General features: G+C 41.8%; 1 protein-coding gene across 9 annotated transcripts in view; it reads right to left on the reverse strand.

Moving 5' to 3' along the window:
- The window catches only part of EML1 (EMAP like 1), a 93,398-nt gene that overhangs the window by 67,202 nt on the left and 1,646 nt on the right, over positions 1-24,550 (reverse strand). For 2 of the 9 annotated variants that reach the window (XM_072116172.1, XM_072116171.1), the window contains exon 1: positions 17,655-17,834. The exons of 1 other annotated variant lie outside the window; for it this stretch is intronic. In XM_072116172.1, coding sequence (XP_071972273.1) covers positions 17,655-17,769 — 115 coding nt within the window. In that variant the 5' untranslated portion in view covers positions 17,770-17,834. Of the gene's footprint in view, positions 1-17,654; positions 17,835-24,550 lie in introns of those variants that run through there. 6 more of the 9 variants (XM_072116176.1, XM_072116175.1, XM_072116182.1 and 3 more) reach the window with 4 other exon arrangements.

Raw genomic sequence — 24,550 nt, forward strand, 5'->3', positions numbered from 1 at the left:
GCGGGGGGAGGGCATTATTCTATATCTGGGGCGGGGGGGGGCATTAATTATATGTCTGGGGCAAGGGGCATTATTGTATATCTAGGGCTCGCAGGGGGCATACATTATATGTCTGGGGCGGGGGGAGGGCATTATTCTATATCTGGGGCTGGTAGGGGGCATAAATTATATGTCTGGGACAGGGGGGGCATTAATTATATGTCTGGGGCAGGGGGCATTATTGTATATCTAGGGCTGGCAGGGGGCATACATTATATGTCTGGGGCGGGGGGAGGGCATTATTCTATATCTGGGGCTGGTAGGGGGCATAAATTATATGTCTGGGGCGGGGGGGGGGGGGATTAATTATATGTCTGGGGCAGGGGGCATTATTGTATATCTAGGGCTGGCAGGGGGCATAAATTATATGTCTGGGGGAAGGGGCATAAATTATATGTCTGGGGCAGGGGCATAAATTATATGTCTGGGGCGGGGGGCATTATTGTATATCTAGGACTAGCAGGGGGCATTAATTCTACATCTGGGGCTGGCAAGGGGCATCAATTATATGGTGGGGGCATTATTGTATATCTGGAGCTGGCAGGGGGCATTAATTATATGTCGGGGGCATTATTCTATATCTTGGGCTGGCGGGGGCATTATTCTATGTCTGGGGCAGGTTAGGGCCATTATTCTATGTCTGGGGCAGGCGGGTGCCATTAATTCTATGTCTGCGGCGGGCTGGGGCCATTAGTTCTATGTCTGGGGCAGGCTGGGGCCATTAGTTCTATGTCTGGGGCAGGCTGGGGCCATTAATTTTATGTCTGGGGTGGGCTGGGGCCATTAATTATATGTCTGGGGCGGGCTGGGGCCATTAATTCTATGTCTGGGGTAGGCTGTGGCCATTAATTCTATGTCTGGGGTAGGCTGGGGCCATTAATTCTATGTCTGGGGTAGGCTGGGGCCATTAATTCTATGTCTGGGGCGGGCTGGGGGCATAAATTCTATGTCTGGGGTAGGCTGGGGGCATTAATTTTATGACTGGGGAAGGCTGGGGCCATTCAATTTATGTCTGGGGCAGTCTGTGGCATTGATTCTGTGTCTGGGGCAGGCTGGGGGCATTAATTTTATGACTGGGGTAGGCCGGGGCCATTATTATTACACCTGGGTCATAGTCGGAGCTCTATCAATACTGGGGTGGAAGTGGGGGGTTAAGGAGGTTAAAGGTGAGAAAGAAGAAATACATTATCCTTACATTATGGGGCACTATTTGTGTGGTACTAATATTGTAGGGGGCTCTATTACAGTATTTGGGGCACAGTATTGGTGGTAGCAGAAGAAGGGACAATGGGAAAGTGCAGAACATAAGACGTCTGTGTGGTAAACTCTGCAGGAAAGCTGTGTACCTGGAGGAAGAGACAAGGTGATGGTGGAGCTAATGGAGAAGATGAGGAACGAGTACAATCAGAGGAGACGTCACCTGATGTCACTGGATGCAATAGGTGAGGATCTCATGTGTTTTCTGTAGCTGTATATGATAAATACTGATTTTTTGCATGTTCGCTTCTGTGTATATATGTAGTATTATAGTAGTTATATTCTTGTACATAGGGGGCAGTATTATAGTAGTTATATTCCTGTACATAGGGGCAGTATTATAGTAGTTATATTCTTGTACATAGGGGCAGTATTATAGTAGTTATATTCTTGTACATAGGGGGCAGTATTATAGTAGTTATATTCTTGTACATAGGGGCAGTATTATAGTAGTTATATTCTTGTACACAGGGGGCAGTATTATAGTAGTTATATTCTTGTACACAGGGGGCAGTATTATAGTAGTTATATTCTTGTACATAGGGGGCAGTATTATAGTAGTTATATTCTTGTACATAGGCGGCAATATTATAGTAGTTATATTCTTGTACATAGGGGGCAGTATTATAGTAGTTATATTCCTGTACATAGGGGGGGCAGTATTATAGTAGTTATATTCTTGTACATAGGGGGCAGTATTATAGTAGTTATATTCTTGTACATAGGGGCAGTATTATAGTAGTTACATTCCTGTACATAGGGGGCAGTATTATAGTAGTTATATTCCTGTACATAGGGGGGGCAGTATTATAGTAGTTATATTCTTGTACATAGGGGGCAGTATTATAGTAGTTATATTCTTGTACATAGGGGCAGTATTATAGTAGTTACATTCCTGTACATAGGGGGCAGTATTATAGTAGTTATATTTTTGTACATAGGGGGCAGTATTATAGTAGTTATATTCCTGTACATAGGGGAAAGGTATATAAGGCTTATCGGGTCATGTGTTTGCATCATTTACTGATCGGCAGGTCACATTCTTTGCACATCAGATTCACTTACTAGTAAAAGATGTTCTTGTTTTGCGTTAAGGCCATCTACCAACAATTTGTCTGTTATAACCCCACCCACATTATCTGACCACACCCACTTGTTTTGACTCCGCCCATAAAATGGGGCCACTTTTACAGTTTTTTCCAGGGCCATTTTAAATTCCCAGTCCGCCCCTGGCCACAGCAGTCTATGCAATTCATGCAACTAGATCACAGCCTCCATAACGGCGGACTGAATGAAACCTTATGTACAGTAATATGCTACAGTACTTCTCTCCGTCTACAAAAATATAACAACTGCAATACGGTCCCCTCTGTCCAAGAATATAACTACTTTAAAACTATGTACTATGTACACATGATAATACTGCTCCTATGTGCTATAAATACTATAATACTGCCCTCTATGTACATCAATATAACTACTATTATACTGCCCCAATGTACAAGAATATAACACTTACAATTCTTTTAACTATGTACTAGAATAAATCAACTACAATGCTGTGCACAAGCTTGATGTAACCGTCAAGCAATGCGGTAGCCAGGCAAAACTATGGCTTGAATGCCTACACTTCTTCTACAGGTGGCTGCAGATAGATAGGCTTATCATTTTATTAGGTCATTGTCTTATTAAATAAATCACAAAGGAATCATGACGGTTTCTCCTTTCACTTTAATGACAAATCACTGTGGCCACATGTATCAAAAACAGTGCAAACTACACTACGTGCAATTTGCCTGTATAGTGTGCAGGGTGCAGCAGATTCATGATTTGTGTTGCACGTTTTTCATGAATCTGGCATTCCCTGCACTGCTTCGGTAGACCAACTTTTTTGCAACACAATTCTGTCGGACACTGCATGATAAATGTGGCGCACAATCCACAGTCCAACGCCCCTTTCAGTGCAGATTTTTGTGTCACGTCATGAATATTGCAGCTGTGGACACTTTCAGACATGTGCAAGCAGTTTGCACTGAAAAGAATGTGCAAGGTCATACAGAAAACTGGCGCAGGGGTTTTAATAATAATAATAATAATTAGCTCACAAGCCATTTACACAAAAGGTTACTTTCTATACAAAATAAAATGGCTTTGCGCTTGAGAGGATCCCTTCCGTATGGTGTAATTGTTTTAGTTTGCAGAGCTGAGAACTTGGCACCTTCATTCCTCCTTCAGCTCATAAAACTAGATATTTTTGGACAAGAAGGTTACTTCATAGAGATGCAGGAGGTTTCTCCTCTGTTTTGTCTGTTTGTTTTGCATCGCTCAGGAAATATAAGACTTAACAAGATGTTCTTTAAAGAGGACAACAACTATTTTGGAAATGAAAATAATGATTAGGATGGTGTCTCTTTTACTTACGTGACTTTTTTATGACACACACCGATAATGCTCAGTCTGTAAATAACAGACCACAAGTGCATTGTTTCACCCAGTTAAAAGGACATGTCCAGCCTTACCCCGTAGTATTAACTTATATGCCGCAAAGTAGAAGCAAACCATTACATAACCAAGAGAATGGTGGCAGCTGGCTGCCTAATACTGAGCAGACTGCCAGCTACTATCCTGTAGGGACCAATTACAAATATACTCCTGGTTGCAACTCAAATGTAACCTTAATTACTTCTTGTTTGTTGTGTCTTTATGTAACAAATATTGAACATGTTTATTACAGGCACTGTATTTTTTATTATAATCTACAATTATAAAGAAACAAAATGATTACACTATCTAGACAACAGTCAAGATGAAGACTGATAACAACCATCTGTCTGATTATTACGCTGCATTATTTTCTTACTCTGTTTTCTCACTATTAGTTTCTTAATTTTTTTTTACTGTACTGGACATCCAACCAATGCCCCTTTCATGAAGATAATTATAGTTATAGCTTTGCATGCAAGATAACATGACTTGAAACTTCAGACACATTGGGGGACATTTACTTACAGTGTCGGTGTCTGCATTGGCTTTGTTACTGACCTGCTCTCGGTAAGAAGATACACATTTAATATTGTAGAGCTGTGCAGAGACATTTCTGGCGCCGAGACTATTTTCTGTCCTTGGGACAAAATCTGTCCCGAGCACCAGAAATGTGTCCAACAGTCCCTGCTAGACCAGTTTTCTTTTGGTCTACTTTCCGTCAGTTTACACCGCCCAAAAAGGGCTGCGACACATAGTAATTGTGTCTGAGTTTCCACTCCGCCAAAGCCACGCCCCTTTTCGGAGAAGAGTCGGAGCAGACGGAAAAAGGCATTTTTTCTGTCCCCGACAGCTAATAAATAGGTCGGAGAGCAGAACATGTGGTGAGAGCGCCACAAAACTGGCGGAAACGCCATAGTAAATGTCCCCCATTGGGGCAGATTTACTTACCCGGTCCATTCGCGATCCAGCGACGCGTTCTCTGCAGTGGATTCGGGTCGGGCCGGGATTCACTAAGGTAGTTCCTCCGACGTCCACCAGGTGGCGCTGCTGCGCTGAAGTCCGCCGAGGCCCACTGGAATGCCCAGAAATTCACCGGCCTATACCTGGTGAAGGTAAGTGCAAGTTTCGCGCCACATTTTTTTTTTAAACGCGGCGGTTTTTCGGAATCCGTCGGGTTTTCGTTCGGCCACGCCCCCGATTTCCGTCGCGTGCATGCCAGCGCCGATGCACCAAAATCCGATCGCGTGCGCCAAAATCCCGGGGCAATTCAGGGAAAATCGGCGCAAATCGGAAATATTCGGGTAACACGTCGGGAAACCGTGAATCGGGCCCTTAGTAAATGACCCCCATTGTGGCTCATTTACTAAGGGCCTGTTGGACACATTTTCGCCGTATTTCCCAACGATTTCCACGATCGGATTTTGGCGCATCGTCGCCAGCTTGCATGCGACAGAAATCGGGGGGCGGGCCGACGGACAACCCGACGGATTCGGACAAACCGCGGAATTTAAAGAAATTTGTGTCGCAAGATTAAGCACTCACATGCACCAGGGAGAAGCAGGTGAACTCCGGGGGACCTTGAGGCAGAAGCGACGGATGCAGGAACTCGGGCGCACAAGCTATGTGAATTGCTCTGGACCCGAATCCTCGGCGGACAACGCATCGCAGGATCGCGATGGGACCGGGTAAGTAAATCTGCCCCATTATTTTTGTCGCTTGTATCTTTTTTAAAGGGTGCATTTTAAAGCAGGCTGAAAATGCATGAATTGACCAGGCTTTTGGCTGGTTTGAACCTGTTCAGCTTCATTCTAGAAGTGTAGGCAGCTGTGAAACCAGCTAGTGGCAGGTTCTCATAGAGGCATAGTAAATAACTGACACCCGTCTTTTAGCTAAAAACTGTTTCCCTCAGATTCCCATATATTCAACTATATAAATTTACTTGGTATCCAAGTATGTCTACAGTGAGCCGATTCCAGCAGCTCCTCCCCATGTGGAGCTCCTCTTCATGCAGCAGTAATGGCATTACTTTTATTACTTTGCTTTTACTTTTTTAACCCCTTCTAAAAATAAAAATTTAGGGGCCAAAGCAAGGTTTTTTGGAAAAAGATTTTCCAAAGTAAATGTAAAGTAAAGTAAATGTTTTCTATAAAACATCTGTGGTTATATAAAGCTCAACATCAATGTAGATAAATTCTCTGGGTGGTGTAGTTTCCAAAATAGGATCATTTATAGGGGAGCACATTTACTAAGGTCTGTCGCTTAATCTGTTGCTTCTCTGGATTGGCCAGCCAACTTTTCATGTTTTGGATGTCAAATCTGGCGCACAGTCTGAATGAGCACCAGAATGCCCCCTAATTTGTGTCACATGATGCCTAGTGAAGCTGCAACACAAAACAGTTGCCTGCGAGACAATGGTGGCGCAGACACTTCTTAAATACCTGTGCAAGAAGTTTCCACCTATTGGAACATGCAAATAGTAAATTTGCCCCACTATGTCAGCATTGGAAGAAGAAATTTAGAGGAATGTACCCAAGAAGACTGTTAATACTTATCAGTCTGGGCCATATGCTATAATTTATTCATTCTGATAACAGTACATTTTTGCATCAGTTATTGTGAGCCACAATCAGGAGTTTTTGGGATCTTCAAATGTCTACATCTTAGGGTGTAGGTGAGTATTTTTCTTATTCAGGGGGACATGGCAGTTGGGGCATGATGGCAGAGATCAAAAAAGTGACTACATTATGACTACAGTAAAAGACATCATTGTTAAGTCACTGAATTCTTATTGGACTCAAATCACTGAAATGGTTGGAACAGTGCCTGTGGATAACTAGTAAATAAATAACTACCATATATACTCAAGTATAAGCCGAGAACCCTAAAAAAATCTGACAAAACCTATTGACTCAAGTATAAGCCGAGGGTGGTAAATGCATTGGTCAAAGCCTTCCCAATATATATCCAGCAAGTCCCCTGTAGTATATAGCCTGCCAGCCCCCTGTAGTATATAGCCTGACAGCCCCCTGCAGATATAGCCTGCTCGCCACCTGTAGTACATAGCCTGACAGCCCCCTGTAGTATATAGCCTGCCAGCCCCCCAGTATATAGTATTCCAGCTCCCTGTAGCATATAGCCTGCCTGCCCCTGTAGTATATAGCCACCACTCCCCTGTAGTATATAGCCTGCCAGCCCCTGTAGTATATAGACTGCCACCCCTATAGTATATAGCCTGCCAGCCCCCTAGTATATAGCCTGCAGCCCTTCCCCCTATTTAATGCCTGTAGGAAAAAACCAAACAGTGAACTTACCTTGTGACCCCCCCCCCCCCCCCCCGGCGTAGTAGAATGTCAGCGAGCGGCTCGCGTCACGATCCCTGTGAAGGACAGCCCGGGGACACGGAGCTGATGTCGGGGCATCAATGTATAGAAGAGGACCTGCCGGGGGGCATCAGAAAGTGAGTACACAGGGGGTTGTTTGACTTGAGTATAAGCCAAGGTGAGGTTTTTCAGCATATTTTTTGTGCTGAAAAACTCAGCTTATGCTCGAGTATATACTGTATATGGTCACTGTCTGGTGGTAATCTGGGTAATACTGGGTTGGGCCTACTCAAATCAGCTTTTACCCACAGGCACTGAACCCCTAGCTACACCTCTCACACATATATCTGCTCATGAGAATTTCTTTAGTAGAAGGATCTCAGGATGAGGGGAGAGATACCTCCTTTCTGTGTATTTTCTTATGCAGTGATTATCACCCACGTCATTCTATGCTCGTATAAGGTCAAAACATTAAAGGAATGCTCAAGTCAAAGCTAATTCATTGAATAGTCCATGGTGCAGGGCTTGAAGGGAGGAGCATGACTCATTTTCATTGTAGATTCATGCTCCTCCCTTCAGGCCCTGCACAAGGAAAAAGTCAATGAATCAGCTGTGACTCTAGCGTTCCTTTAAGTTGGTCATGCCATAAACATGTATTAATCTGCAAGTATTGACTACAAACAGGTTTTTCAGACAAAACTGGTCAGTACTGAGATGCTGCGCATTTGACAAGCAAAGTGGATACTGTATGTTAATAATGAGGTTATGCAAAAATACCACATCATAATATTCTGTGTAGGTTTTGCTTCTTACAGGGTCATTAACCCAAAAGCTGGTAAACATCCTAATGTGCACTGATATACCTTGTAAACTAGTGGTTTTTGCTACAGGGTTGTCAGTCATCCCATTGAAGGATCCTATAGTCTTCTTCTTAGACTCTCTGCACACCAATGTAGTATTTGTCTGTTGAATGTGGCTGGGTGACTGGCTGGTTATATACACTGGACTGGCTGGTTATATACAGGGGCTGACTGGTTATATGCAGGGGACTGGCTGGCTATAAACTGGGGTGACTGGCTGGCTATATACTGGGGGGATTGGCTGGCTATATACTGGGGGGACTGGCTGGCAATATACAGGGCCTGGCTGACTGGCTGACTATATACTGGGGGGACTGTATGGCAATATACATGGCCTGGCTGACTATATACTGGGGGGGGACTGGCTGGCTATATACTGGGGGGGACTGGCTGGCTATATACATGGGCTTTCTGCCTATATAAAGGGGTCTGGCTGGCTATATACTGGAGAGACTGGCTGACTATATACAGGGGGCTGGCTTGATATATACAGTAGGCTGACTGGCTATATACTGGGGCCTGGCTGGTTATATACAGGTGACTGGCTGGCTATATAAAGGGGCAGACTGGCTATATACAGGGCCTGGCACGCTATATACAGGGGCTGTCTGCCTATTTAAAAGGGGGGGTGGCAGGCTATATACTGGGGAGACTGGCTGACTATACACAGGGGGCTGGCTGGCTATATACAGGGGACTGGTTGGCTATATATAGGGGCTGGCTATATACAGAAGCTGACTGGCGATATAAAGGGGGCTGGCTGGCTATACACTGTTCAACCTGTGAGCCCTCTTCATACTCCCCCTCCCACATCAGGACATTGTAACTTATGGAGAAGGATTGCAAACAATGAAGAGACTGACAGGAAGATGACCACAATGAGCTTGGCCAACATAGATATAATTTGAACAGTAAATTATGTTTGTGCGTGTCTGAACGCAGTAGAGATGTGAAGTACATATAATGCTGGTATATATTAACCCCTAGGGGACTCAGCCTATTTTGGCCTAAAGGACGCGGCCCCATTTTTCAAATCTGGCCTGTGTCACTATAAGTGGTTATAGCGTGGGAACGCTATGAGATATCCAGGGGATTTTGAGATTGTTTTCTCGTGACACATTGTACTTCAAATTAGTTTAAAAATTTGGATGAAATCTTTTGCGTTTAGTTATGAAAAAAAACTAAATTTGGCAAAAATTTTGAAAAATTCTTTATTTTCAACGTTCTAAATTCTCTACTTTTGATGCAGATAGTCAAAGCACCCAAATAAATTCATAACTTACAGTTCCCAAATGTCTGCTTTATGTTGGCATGGTTTTTTAAGATTCCACATATTTTACTAGAATGTTATGAGGCTCAGAATTTGGGTGCCATTTTTAAAATTTTTTGTAAAATCACCAAAACCCGTACTTAGATGGACCTGCTCAACTTCTAATTGACACTGAGAGGCCTAAATAATAGCGAGACTCATAAATTACCCCATTGTGGAAACTACACCCCTCAACGTATGAAAAACTACTTTTAAGAAGTTTGTTAACCCTTTACGTGTTTTATAGGGGTTAAAACAAAACGGAGGTGGAGTCTGCAAATTGTAATATTTTTTCACAATACACTCATTTTGGGTGGAAAATTAAACATTTAAAATGGATTAAATGAAAAAAGGCTCCTCAAAGTTTGATACCCAATTTCTCCCGAGTACACGGATACCCCATATGTGCTGGTAACCTGCTGTATGGGCGCACGGCCGGGCATAGAAGGGAAGGAGGCGCCATCCAGATCAGATTTGCTATGTCACATTGTACAGGCTATCATTTTTTTCTTTTTTTTAATGTGGACCTATAGGGGCTTATTTCTTTTGCCGCATGAGATGCACTTTTCTAATACATAATTTTGGAGCCTCTATAGCTAATTGGTGAGATTTAATTAACTCTTTGTTGGTGGAGGAAATGAAAATCATCAATTTTTAGGAACATTTTTATGTGTTTTTTTTTTTGTCCGTTAACCATACCATAAAAATAGTATATTATTTTTATTCTATGGGTCGCCACGATTATGAAAATACTTCATTTATATATATTTTTAATTTTTTACCATTTTTACTGAATAAAAAGTAATTTGGCAAAATTTTAGCATCACCGTCTTTCATATGTATAACTTTTTTATTTTTCACCTCACAAATCTGTTTAAGGGCTTATTTTATGCAAGAATGATTGCTCTTTTTAGTGGTCTTATTTTAGATTGCGTAACTTTTTAAAATCACTTTTTTAGAGCATTTTTAAAGGGCATTAATAAAAAATCATCTTTTTCAGAGAGAGTTTTTTTAGGTTGTTTTTTACGGGGTTCACTTTGCGGATCTAATAACGATTCTGTTTTATTATACAGATTGTTACGGACGCAGGGATACCAAATATGTGGGGGTTTTGGGTATTTTATTCAATTGTACTGAATAAAAACTAATTTGGAGAAAATCTTATTCATTTTAGCATCACCATCTTTTTATATGCATAACTTTTTTTATTTTTTGGCTGACAAATCTTGTTAGGGGCTTATTTTTTGCGAGAACAGTTGTTCTTTTTAGTGGGCTTATTTTAGAGTGCATAAAATTTTTTAAATCACTTTTTAGAACATTTTTTATAGGGTATTAATTAAAAATTATCTTTTTTCGGAACGTTTTTTGCGTTTTTTTTCCTCCGGCGTTTACCGTGCGGGTCCAGTAACAATTCTGTTTTATTATGCAGATTGTTACGGACGCGGCAATACCAAATATGCAGGGTTTTTTTGTGTTTTTATGTTTTTTATACTTTATTAAGTTTTTTTATGGGAAAGTGACATTTTAGGGGCTTATATTTTATGTATTTATTTTTTATTTATTATGTTGTGTAGTGTTAACTGTTTTTGCATTTTTTTACTTATACATACTTGAACTTAAACCAGTGATGCTCTGATCACTGGTTTAAGTCCAATACACTGCTCTACAATACTATTTTATTGTAGAGCAGTGTAAACTGTCTGAGCAAGCTTGCGCATGCTCAGACAGTTTGCAGTCAGACCCGGAAGGGATCTGGCTGCCATGGAGACCGGGCAGCTCCGGGGCACATGCCAGTCCTCGGAGCTGCCCGGAAGAGGATCGGATCCCCCGGTAAGCGGCACGGGGGATCCGATCCACAGCAGGAACACCCTTACACGCCGCGGTCATGCTTGACCGCGGCGTGTAAGGGGTTAACACCCGCGATCGGAGTCGGCTCCGATCGCGGGTGTTAGCGCAGGCTGTCAGCTGTACTAGACAGCTGACAGCCGCTGCTTCTGGTACTGGCTCCGTTCCTGAGCCGTTCCCAGAAGCTGGACGTTATACTACGTCCCGGTGCGCTAAGCATCTAGCCCCGGGGACGTAGTATAACGTCGTGGTGCGCCTAGGGGTTAATCTGTGGTTATTTATTGCTGATATACAGTATAAATTATGAATGTTGTGCATGTGCTGTTTATTCATTGCTGGTAAATATTTATAGTTATTGTTATTTATGTGTTTTGTACATTTATTGCAGGTATATATGTATATTTTTGCACACACATTTTTTTAATTTGTGCTGTATTTACTCATGGTAGGGCTTATTGTAGATTATCACATTGCAGTTAGCCTCTTAGATTTCATTCTTATGATTTTTTTAATGGGATGGGGATCATTTCATCTTTACCCTCAGAAGTGGCCCCTAGATCTGTATGGGTTGTCCAGGAGATATTTTTTATAATATATGGCTGGGGGTAGGGGGTCAAAAGATAAAAATAACTTTTCTCACCCGCTCCCGTTAAGCCATTGCACCATTACAACCACTGTAAACATTAGTTTCAGACTGTAACAGGTTTGCAGCTGTGTTCGGGATGGCACCGTCTGACAGAGGCAGCAGTGACAGGCAGGTGAGTATGTTATAAGTTTCTTTTTTTACACCCCTCCCCAGCCATATATCAAATTTGTTCTTTTGGACAACTCCTTTCATAAAGTAACTCTCTTGTTCAATGTGTTCTTTGATAGTAAGTTGCAGGACATGGACATGGATAACAAATATAAGCAGATTATCACGGCCTCAGCCTGGATCTATGGGTAAAAGTACCTGGTTTATCATATTATCATAGTTTATACGGTTGAAAAAAAAAACACATGTCCATCAAGTTCAACCAAGGAAGGGAAGGGATTGGATGAGGGAGGAATTTAGGGGAAACAATTCTATATAACATAACCATCAATGTTATTTTGGGTGCAAAAAGTCATCTAGACCCTTCTTGAAGCTCTCTGTTGTCTCTGCTGTTAGCAATGTGTTAATATGTGTAATTGTTAACACACTGCTGTGTTAACTTTATGTTAACATGGTTAACATAATGTTAACATAGCATGCATTACTGCCACTGAACACACACTGCTTACTGAACACACCCTACAATATATTTTATTTTATTTTTTTGCCGTTATGCACTATGGAAGCTGCCTCCTATGTGCAGACCACCACTTAGAACTGAAGGGGATCTTGAGCTCTGGCTTTATTTGTGCATTGACACTTTTATACACACACTTTTTTACTATATCAAGACTTTCAAACACAAACAGCACTGCTACATACCATTCCTGTTAAGTAATTGGATGACGTGAAGCATGTGATCAGTCACATGCTTATGACCTCATGGCAGGTCCTGCAGCTTCTGAGCTTTTACTGACAGTGAGAGTGCATGTGCTAGTAACCCCTCCGCCCAGCCTCCTCTCCTCTTCTCTGTCTAGCTACAGGATCACAAGGCAACCAACCAAACAGACAGCCAGAGAGAAAGGGTCCTACTGTTAGCTGGCAAGCGGCTGCAGATAGGTAATGAGTGTGCAGAGCTAGGCAAAAGTTTTTATACTTTACAGCTACTCTTTAAATAAACTACTGAAATGATCCAGAATGCTGACAAAGGCATTTTTGAAATTAGCATAGCATAGGCTATTGGAACCTGTTTCCAGCTAAAAATCACATTCCTGATGACAGGTTTGCGTTCATTAAGTTTACTGTTAGTGAAAGAAGACATTCATAATGAAGTTCACTTTTACATCTAAAATGAAAAATTCCATGTGGGCTGAACAACCTGGACTCCTATTTACAGAAAGTAGAAGACCCTGGTGAGAAATTGAACACATAGGGGCACATTTACTAAGAACAGTGCAGTCTGTACTGTGTGCAGTTTGCCTATGTAGTGTGCAGGGGGCGCCATATTCAGGATTTCTGGCGCACGTTTGTCATGAATCTGGCGCTCCCTGCACTTCCCCGACAGAGTGCACCACCTATTTTTTTGGTGAACCTTTAGCATGGGCTGTGCGACTCATTTCTGTCAGACTTTGCACGTTAAATGTACGCCCCCCTCAGTGCAGAAATTTTTGTCGCATGAAGAATAGTAGCCGCGACACAAAAGGGTCATGTACGACACATTTGTGGTGCAGTCATTTCGTAAATACCTATGCAAGCAGTTTGCCCTAGAAAGAATGGAGCTTGGCAAATGTGCCCCAGTGGGACAAATTCACTTACCCAGGTCCCATCGCGATCCCTGATCAGGATGGTCCGACGAAGATGAAGTCCGGCGCGATTCACGTAGCTCGTGCGCCCGATTTCCTGCATCTGTAGCTTCCCCTACTGAGGTCCGCCGGAGTTCACCTTCTTTTTCCCGGTGCTTGTAAGTGCGTGTCTTGAGACACAAATTGCTTTGTTAAATCCTGTGTGTTGTCCAAATCTGTCGGATCGTCCGACGGCCTGTCCCCCGATCAGTGTCTCGTGAAAGCCAAAATCCGATCGCAGCCCACATTGCAAATCGTTGGGTATTCCGACGATAGTGCGGACCGCGGACCCTTAGTAAATGAGCCCCAGTGTATGTCACCTGTATTATTCAGTCATATATAAAATTTGGAGTTAGTTGTGTGTTGGGGAGAATAATCCATAGTCACTTCAAATATTACTATCATCTTTTCTGTGATGGTAACCACAATATTTTACTCTCATCATTTGGCCTTTACCAATCTCCAATTAAAAGCGCTGTGCAACATCTTGTGGCTACTTGGGGTACTGCATGTAAAATCATTTTAGAAAAAAGATTATGTATTTATGCAAATTAGCTTCTCAGTATACCAGGTGTGTGTTCATGGTAGTGCATTCAGGTTTTTCTTTCTATGCTGTCAATTGCTGGGCAGCCCCTATCCCTTTACACAGTGATAGGCATTTTATACCAAATGCACATACATAATTAAATACACATTATATAAAGTTTATAGCTGCATGTTCAATATCACTATATACAAGGAGCTATAACTAATATACTAGCTGTACATATATAGTTACATGCAGGAGATAACCAGGTTATACCAGCATGCTCAATATCACTTTAGGATGGATTGACACTAGGAGAATTTTGGTCTATGAACCATTGACCATGTAGGTTCATGATTCACGGACCTAACCCACCCCTGAGGATTAGACTCCAAATACTATATTCATATGGTGCTGGTGATAAGCCGCCCTTATATACAGAATAAAGAAAACAGGGGTACCAGCAAACAGGGATGGGCAAAGATGTGGATCTGCACAACAATATAAACAGAATTTTCCTAAAATTATAAATTGCTGGGAAAAAAGGAAAGGCGTTTGTTTCTACAAAGCTGATGAATTGCCCTTCTTATTTTTTATTTTATTTTACATTATGGCCAAGTTTTCCACTAAGCTGCTATGGTAACTTACGTCTGGATAGCCCCTGGAAATTCCAGGCTAACCTGCAGTAATTTAGCTATGTGTGTAGCCTAAACTTTTCTTCTTTTTACGAGTACAACATATCCCCCAGCTACAGGATTGGAAATAAGTTGTAGATCCATGGGGGTCCAACTATGAAAAACAGGGGGTTCTTTTCACACACACAGAGCCGGACAGGCATGCTGCTTTCTCCATACATTTATAAAGGACTAGCAGTCTGATATAGCAGAGTAATATTGATTACCTATCTCCATAAGCTCCCTATAGAAATTAAAAAAGAAATGTAGACTGTTGCTTCAGATGGGAATAAAAGGACTCCCATTCTTGTGATATGTGGTGGTCCCAGTGGTTAAAGGGGTTTTCCCATGAAAGACAATTCTCAAATTTCAATCCCCTAGTTATGTTCACACAATAAATATCATTTTAAACCCTTTACTTCACAATTTTACAGTGATGGCCAGTGTGTGTGTGGGGACTTGCTAAGCAGACACATTATGATTTATCTAGTTCTGTGAGATACAGTGTATCAAGGTACAGGGTTAAAGGGGTATTCCCATCTGGGCATTTACATTTAATTAAATTAATTTGCCTTATGTAAACATTTCTTCAATTGGATGTTAATTAAAAAAATGTTCCTGTGTGAAGATAATTTCTCATAAATGTAGTCATGTTTTCCCTTAGAAACCAGATAGCTTCCTCAGATACGACCACGTCACACTCTGGCAGCGGTGGCCAGACTTGCGCTATTGAGTCCTGCCGGACCACCAGGATTCAGCAATCATTACCACAGGGTGGCTGTGCGACATGCAGTAACTCCCGGACATTTTATATACAATAACCTTTTGTTTCTTTGTGAAATCCCTCCAGCAGAGGTGGCCGTATCCAAGGAAGCCATCTCGTTTCTAAGGGACAACATGGCTACATTAATGAGAAATTATCTTCACACAGGAACATATTTTTTAATAACATCTAATTGAAGAAATGTTTATATATGGCAGATTAATGAAACTGAATGTGAGTGCCCACATGAGAATACCCCTTTAAATACACTTTCATTTAGCATCTGAACATTGTACCAGTATCTGACACATAGAAAGAGAGATGAGACAGAGCAGAGATTATGAGATCCAAGAGATGCCTATTGCACACAATTACACAATACCTACATCTATTCTATTCCACAAAACATTTCTGGATCTGCTGTGGCTTTCTGCTGTCCCCAGATAAAGAACTTATCTATCTGTAGCTTTATACTCCTGACACTACTGCTGGCAGGATGTCAGTGTGTGTGGGTTAGATTGCAGGGAGCAGAGAGAGAGAAGCTCAGCTTCACGGCTGTCACACAGAAATCCAAGATGGCTTCCCCGACCATAAGTCAGAAGTTACAGGGTTGTGTCTAGGGGCCACTGAAATTGTGTACAGCAGGACTGATAGAGACAGGTTGGACTTATATCTGTGAAATGTTGCATTTTTGTTAATAACTGTGAATGTGTTATTTTGTTATCCTGAGTATATATAAGAAACTTGTCTTTGTGGGAATATCCCTTTAAGGTTTCCCGCTATGGGATCTCATTTAAAGATGAGAGGTCCATTCATATATATGAACACAAATTGTTGGCTTCCGGAAAATATAAGCATAAAGTAGAAACTTAGTGTGAAGTCCTTTCCTTTTTTATAGATTTTATCACACACTAGTTGTAGCACGTGTTTAGTGCAGAGGAAAGCAGATATAAAGTAGCAGGCGGCAGGGAAGCACAATGCTCTATGTGGACCTGAGATTACACAGAAGAACAATCCGTTCTTATCTCCCAGTGAACCAGTAATGGCATTAGCACTCACTTATAAGCCATCTGCTTAATACCATTATGGAACAACCCCAATACAGCCATAGGCACATCCATTCACTTATAATGATAACAATACACTGTAAAATAGTTATACTCTAACCATTTCCACCACAAGCCACCCATTGTTAGCATCCTAAACATCCATGAAATAGGTACACCATCATTTGAGAAATTGGTCCTATAAAACAGCAGCTTTCTTATCCATGGTTTGTCTCTATTTTTGCAGTGCACTTTAATGAGGATGAGCTGCACGGATTTGATGGACAAATCTGAAGGTGTTCTGTTACTTGAATAGTAAAGATCCTATCTTATATCATATTATATATCTTTATCATATTATACTACATAAGATGCTGCAAATATACTCATGGTTAAAGTCCCATATCCACTATTTATCTTCTATGACATGTAGTACCACATTTCTCCCATCAGAGGGAAACAACATACACTGTAGTATAGTCAATTAGCCTTTTTCTGACTATATTCTTCTATTGAAGGTGGAAAAGAAAAGAAGTTATACTGTGTAATTCTATATAACATACATTAAACACACAAAACTAACAAAGTGACACTGTGCAATTCTCCATACATTCAGCTTACAGGATAAAAGAAGTGAAACGGTGTAATCTGTCATACATCTGGCATCATTTTGAAAACTGCCTTGGGAAACCAAGAAGCCCCTTTAAGATGGTAAATACAACGGTAGCACAAACATATCTACTATCCTATATTTGTGATGCAAAAATATATATACGCCACAAGCTCTCCAGTAGTTTAGTACAATGAATTTATGACCTTATTTCAATCAAACAAACAATTAATTGCAAGAAACAATGTAACAAGTTCTGCAGCTATTGGGGATAGATAAAATCATGGTGTAGAGGTGTTCAGTATACACTGCGGAGTATAATGTATTCCATAACTCTGCTCAGTATTAAAAAGCCAATAAAGAAGCCCTTCATGCAGGTTTTATCCACAGGATATATGGTATGCTCCAGATAGGACACCCCACCATATAATCTTACAGTCTATTTCTATACAGTGACATATGATCAGTAATATGCTACAGTGTGAATAACTATAACAAGCAATAACCTGCTCGAGGCTCTTGGGTTCCTCCTTGGTTGGCCTGGAAGGTCTCCTCAGGAATGGACTTCATAGTGGTCCAAGCGGGGTCAAGCATGGGGGATTGGGTGCTCACAGAATTCATGGACCTGTATTTCCAGGGAGGTTAGAGCCAGGGATGTCACTTATCACACACCTGTTCCACAAACTAATGCGCCTTTAAGCTGCAGTATTATGCTGATGTCATTCAAGTAGCTTAGGATTACAAGGTCGTTGGGAAGGGGTATTTAAATAATGTCACTGATCTCATTTGCATGACAAATATCTCGGATCATGTTGATTCTTTTTTTGTTCTGAGAAGTAAATACTGTATGTAATCTTATCACATTTTACTGCTGAGTCCATAAAGGAGAAATAGTCTTAAAGGAGAACAACTAACTGCAAGATTTTCTTCTGGGCAAAGCTACAAACTCCTTAAGTTCACATGAGAACACTTCCTAGCCCTATCCTCAGTGTTGTCTAAGGGATGGTGGGCTCAACACAAAAATGTTATATTATTTTCCAGAGGCCTTACGTGCTGATGTCCCAACAGAAAATCTGTACCAGGCTCCTGACTATAATGTATCATTCAAAATTCTAGTCTTGTTGAGTTAGAGACACCTACACTCACCGGCCACTTTATTAGGTACACCTGTCCAACTGCTCGTTAACACTTAATTTCTAATCAGCCAATCACATGGCGGCAACTCAGTGCATTTAGGCATGTAGACATGGTCAAGACAATCTCCTGCAGTTCAAACCGAGCATCAGTATGGGGAAGAAAGGTGATTTGAGTGCCTTTGAACGTGGCATGGTTGTTGGTGCCAGAAGGGCTGGTCTGAGTATTTCAGAAACTGCTGATCTACTGGGATTTTCACGCACAACCATCTCTAGGGTTTACAGAGAATGGTCCGAAAAAGAAAAAACATCCAGTGAGCGGCAGTTCTGTGGGCGGAAATGCCTTGTTGATGCCAGAGGTCAGAGGAGAATGGGCAGACTGGTTTCGAGCTGATAGAAAGGCAACAGTGACTCGAATCGCCACCCGTTACAACCAAGGTAGGCAGAAGAGCATCTCTGAATGCACAGTACGTCGAACTTTGAGGCAGATGGGCTACAGCAGCAGAAGACCACACCAGGTGCCACTCCTTTCAGCTAAGAACAGGAAACTGAGGCTACAATTTGCACAAGCTCATCGAAATTGGACAGTAGAAGATTGGAAAAACGTTGCCTGGTCTGATGAGTCTCGATTTCTGCTGCGACATTCGGATGGTAGGGTCAGAATTTGGCGTCAACAACATGAAAGCATGGATCCATCCTGCCTTGTATCAACGGTTCAGGCTGGTGGTGGTGGTGTCATGGTGTGGGGAATATTTTCTTGGCACTCTTTGGGCCCCTTGGTACCAATTGAGCATCGCAACGCCACAGCCTACCTGAGTATTGTTGCTGACCATCTCCATCCCTTTATGACCACAATGTACCCAACATCTGATGGCTACTTTCAGCAGGATAATGCGCCATGTCATAAAGCTGGAATCATCTCAGACTGGTTTCTTGAACATGACAATGAGTTCACTGTACTCAAATGGCCTCCACAGTCACCAGATCTCAATCCAATAGAGCATCTTTGGGATGTGGTGGAACGGGAGATTCGCATCATGGATGTGCAGCCGACAAATCTGCGGCAACTGTGTGATGCCATCATGTCAATATGGACCAAAATCTCTGAGGAATGCTTCCAGCACCTTGTTGAATCTATGCCACGAAGAATTGAGGCAGTTCGGAAGGCAAAAGGGGGTCCAACCCGTTACTAGCATGGTGTACCTAATAAAGTGGCTGGTGAGTGTAAGTTTGACGCTATACACTACTTGTTCTTTGTTAGCTTTCTGTAGGAAAAAGGTCCCTATGCGCCTCTCTTTCTCATTTTTGCGTTTCTGTTTTTTACTCCCCTGCTTCCAAAAGCCATAACTTTTTTATTTTTCAGTTTACAGAGATATAGGTGGGCCTATTATCTGTGGGACAATTTGTGGTGTCATTCAATATTCCGTGCAATATACTGGAAATCTACAAATTTGGTGATATTGCCAAAAATGCATTTGCAGCATTCTCTTGTGGGCTTTGTTTTTACAGCTTTCACTATGTGCTACAAATGATACCTCCCCTTTATTCTTTGGGTTGATACAGTCATGGGGATAACTTTATATTTATATTGTGTTTATTATTTATTATAAGATGTAAAAATATTAAAATCTGTTTAACAAAAAAAGTTGCCATTTTGCCATAATTAACTTTTGCATACTTCAGTGAATGGAGCTGTGTAAGGTGCCATTTTTTTGCAGGACAAGTTAAAGTTTTCACTTACCGTTTATACTCGATTATAAGCTGACCCGAGTTTAAGCCCAGGGACCTAATTTTAACACAAAAAAACTGGAAAAAACTATTGACTTCAGTATAAGCCTAGGGTGCGAAACACATTGGTCCCAGCCTGCCCCCATGTACAGCCTGCAGCCCTTGCCCCCCCAGTATACAGTATACAGCCTGCAGCCACCTGTCCCCAGTATACAGCCTGCAGCCCCCTGTCCCCACTATACAGCCTGCAGCCTCCTGTCCCCAGTATACAGCCTGAAGCCTCCTGTCCACAGTATACAGCCTGCAGCCCCCTGTCCCCAGTATACAGCCTGAAGCCTCCTGTCCCCAGTATACAGCCTGCAACCCCCTGTCCCCAGTATACAGCCTGAAGCCCCTGCCCCCCAGTATACAGCCTGAAGCCCCTGCCCCCCAGTATACAGCTTGCAGACCCTTTTCCCAGTATATAGCTTGCAGCCTCCTGTCCACAGTATACAGCTTGCAGCCTCCTTCCCCAGTATAAAGCCTGCAGCCCCATGTCCACAGTATACAGCTTGCATCCCCTGCCCCCCAGTATACAGCCTGCAGCCCCTGCCCCCCCAGTATACAGCCATCAGCCCCCTGCCCCTAGTATACAGCCTGCATACCCTGTCCCCAGTATAAAGCATCGGAAAGGGGTTAAACTGCCCCTATTCCCTCTTTTATGTGAAATCTCACCTGTATACCTATGAAAAATCTTCCTCAAAGTCATGTGAGAAGGGCTGAGAAGATTCAAATTTTACCTAAGATGCGTCGAGTTTAGAGGCTGCACTTTAAAGGAAACCTACCACTTGAAGTGGCAGGTTTCAGATGGAAATACCGGGCACCAGCTCAGGGTGAGCTGGTGCCGGAGCTTATTTTTGTTAGTGTTTTAAACCGCGGTATCGCGGTTTAAAACACTTTTTAAACTTTATAGCTGGCGCAGGGAGGTACGCGCTCGGTATTTCCATCTGAAACCTGCCACTTCAAGTGGTAGGTTTCCTTTAAATGCCCCTATATTCCCCAAAGAAGTCCACAGAAGCATCACTTCTGAGGACTTCATTGGTGGATATCTGGATGCGGTTTGGACGACTGTTTGGAAGGCTTTCACCCTCAATGTTACATGTGTTTCTCCTCTTTCAATCTATTCTTTTTGCCCCTATATTCAGTTGTATAGTACCCAGATACATGCTATTTGTGTCACATTAAAGTCATATTGTAGATACACATAGTATCTACAAAGGCATAAGAATTGTATCTGCCTTTGCATTTCCCACTATGTCTTCAATTTCCTGTATTTTCAATGCCATAGCTAACAGAACAACAAGCCTGAGGCTGTTGACACCAAAAGCATGTGTCTGGGTGCTATAGAAATAAAGATAGGGGTGTCTCTTCTCTCCTCATTTTCAAAACATAATTTGCAATATATTTGAAAAGGAAGCATAGAAATATTATTTATTTTCTTTGTTGTCTTATGTGTTTGAATAAAGAATGGAGGACTTATCATGCTGAGAGTTGTAGTTCTATGAGTATTTCAAGCTTTAGACCCTGTCCTTAATCCTTAGTCTTATAACAGGTTTTCACTGTTGGTCATTAAGATAGTAGTAGACAGATGGAGGTCCTCATGACTCCAGCATATCACTGGCCACGAGAGTAACGGATAAGAGCACAATCCCTTTGCCTTCTGTGTTTTCCTGAAGCTTAGTCCCAACTTAATTATTGAGAACACAAAGAGAAGAATTGAGCGTGTTAAAGTGGACCCAAGGTCGCTACTGGCTGTTTCAGCAGGAGGTTATGTTGTGGTAATCCCAAGATATTAATGTGACTTCAGGACAAAACCATTATGGATCCATTTTACCTTATCTTTATGTCGTCCCCGCACGTGGTTTCGACATACAATAACGGAATATGAAATAACTTATGTAAATTGGTCCAAATATAATAATTTAAGAAAATATGAGTAACCCTGTCCATTACATGTAGTACCCTCTGTAGTCACTATGGCCCAATCCTACAATTTGTCTTTTGCAATTCCTATATAAAACACAATGCCTGGGGTGGCTTGAGCTCCCACCAGATTGGGAACTGTGGGGGGTGACAGCATCCAGTCATCTGCTAATGGAAGTGTTAATCCTTAATTGTTAATTCTTATTTTAAACCATTTAGAAAGCATTTGCCTTAAAATCCCCAAATCACATCAAATTGGATCGTTCAATATGAGCGGATGTTGCCTCCTATCTCACACAGATTATCATTAATCATGATTACAGTTCGGCGCTGCTGTTTGTCTGATAATCGGGGACTCCATGCATCATACTTCACTAATATGTCAGTATTCTGGTAACTATGTCCATCATTATGTCTGTCACCAACACTGGGCTTGGTCGGTGGAATCCGACAAGCACATACTCCAGTTTTCACGTACAGAGTCGTGCGACAGCGGCCTTTGGGTGTATTCACACGACCGCCATGGGAATGCATATATATATCCCCATAAACAGCAACAGCCTCCCGGTGGCGGTACTGCTCCACACACGGGGAAAATATAAACATGGATAGGGGAGGGGTGGTTGCGCTCACCCCTTTTCCTCTTCAGAATACGTCCAGTATGCAGGCATACGTTAGTGTGAATGCTTCCTTCGACAGTTTTCAGACACTTTTACAACAAAAGGGGTGTGGCTTCCAAAAGGTTAATGAGGAAAAAAGTATGCCAAAACACGCTTGAATTGTGACGCAGATCTCTGGCATAAACTAATAGAAGTTGCAAAGTACAACTAAACAGTCTTATACTAGACCAGATTGTTGTGGTGCTGCTGATGTAGCAGAGCTGAACTGGCTCCATAGAGATACTCCCAGTGAAGCTGACCACACTGATGTTCCTACAAGCCAGAGCAGCTACATATTTTGCTACCATGGTATATATGTCCTGAACAGCAATATTTAGACTTCATCTGTATTGCAATTCAGTGAAATAATGACGAAGTGTTACATAAAAATATTTTTGTAGGTGCACACATTGGGCACAATGACATGGTTGCAATTTCAGGGTTTTTTTTCAGTTTTTTGCCTCAGTATTTGTAAGACAAAACCAGCACATGTTTATGATACATGCAATGAATACATTATACCTTATATTTGTGTTCCATTTCAGATTGATGCAAAATTCTGATCAATACTGACCTTGTGAACGAGGCCTATGTTACAAGATGCTGTAATTTTTGACTCAAGTGTCACCTGCACTGACTGAGCGGCTCTACACTCTCTATGCCGGACAGAGGTAGCGTGTTCCCTGACAAGCACGCCCAGTTCATTCCATCCATCATTTATAGGATTGAAATGTAATATGTGCTCAAAAATGTCTGCTGTGTCAACACCCAAGGGAAGACTGTTCCACAAAGATGAACACTGAATTATTAATGATTACTTTTTTGCTCTTTCCTGTAATTGTTACTAATGGGAAATTCTCTGATCACTGGCACTTACAGACTCTTACACATGGAACCCAGCACTAACATTACCTTTGCTATCATTGTGTGTAGACACAAGACATTACATTATATCATTAATTAGTCCTATTTACTTTATTGTTGCCAAGATGCAATACTAGACATTATGTCATAGCAGCCATTGTTCCCCTATTCCTGGACAACCCATGTTGGGTAGAAGGATACCTTCACACTAATCATGAAGGCCGCTCTTCTTCCATCTGTGACCATTTGAGTTATTTACTGGAGATCATACTGCCTATAGTAAAAAAGGCTGAGCTGCCCCCTACAGGCCTATGAGCATCCACATAATTGCCTCTATGGTATATAGCCCCAGTTATAGCATAAGAGTAGCTCTGTTGCCCCTTCACCTGAAGAAAGACCCAATGACACGCCTCACACTAGGGTGTGTGTTGGCAGTGTGTCCCTTAAGGGGATGTTAAAAGGACTATTACCTGTGCAGAATTCTTACCTCATCCAACCAAGTAGCATTGAAAGAGATTTCAAAGTATTAAAATGTTGATGATAGAAACAGAAGAAATCTTTATTATTTAGGCCATCAGGATGCAGCCACTTTGAAAGTAACCTGTCACCACAAATAAAGCTAGTGACAGGTTCCCATTGAACCCTATTAACCATTAGCATGCTTCTATGGTCTTCTACTCCTCCCAGTCCTCCATGGAGGCATGCTGTGATATCATGTTATCAGATACATACATGGGGTAGACATTGCAAATGTAACAGGACCTTAGATGACATCACCCTGGACACATGACATGAAGTGTCCAATGATGTTCCAAGTTCCTGTCAGTCAGGAACAAGGAGGCAGGGCAATGCATTGAACAGTTCATATATTACATCCTGTCATGGAGTCATATCAGGTGAGTTGCATATAAGTTTACTAACAGATTTTTTTAACATTGCAGCCATGGAAAAGAGCCATTCAAGGGCAATTGATTTGTTGAATATTTACCATTTAACTATGAAAAAAGGTTATCCATAATATCTTTTTTAAGGGAAACTGAAGTATCATGTCAAGAT

Source organism: Engystomops pustulosus, chromosome 7, assembly GCF_040894005.1.
Source record: "Engystomops pustulosus chromosome 7, aEngPut4.maternal, whole genome shotgun sequence".
NCBI lineage: Eukaryota > Metazoa > Chordata > Amphibia > Anura > Leptodactylidae > Engystomops > Engystomops pustulosus.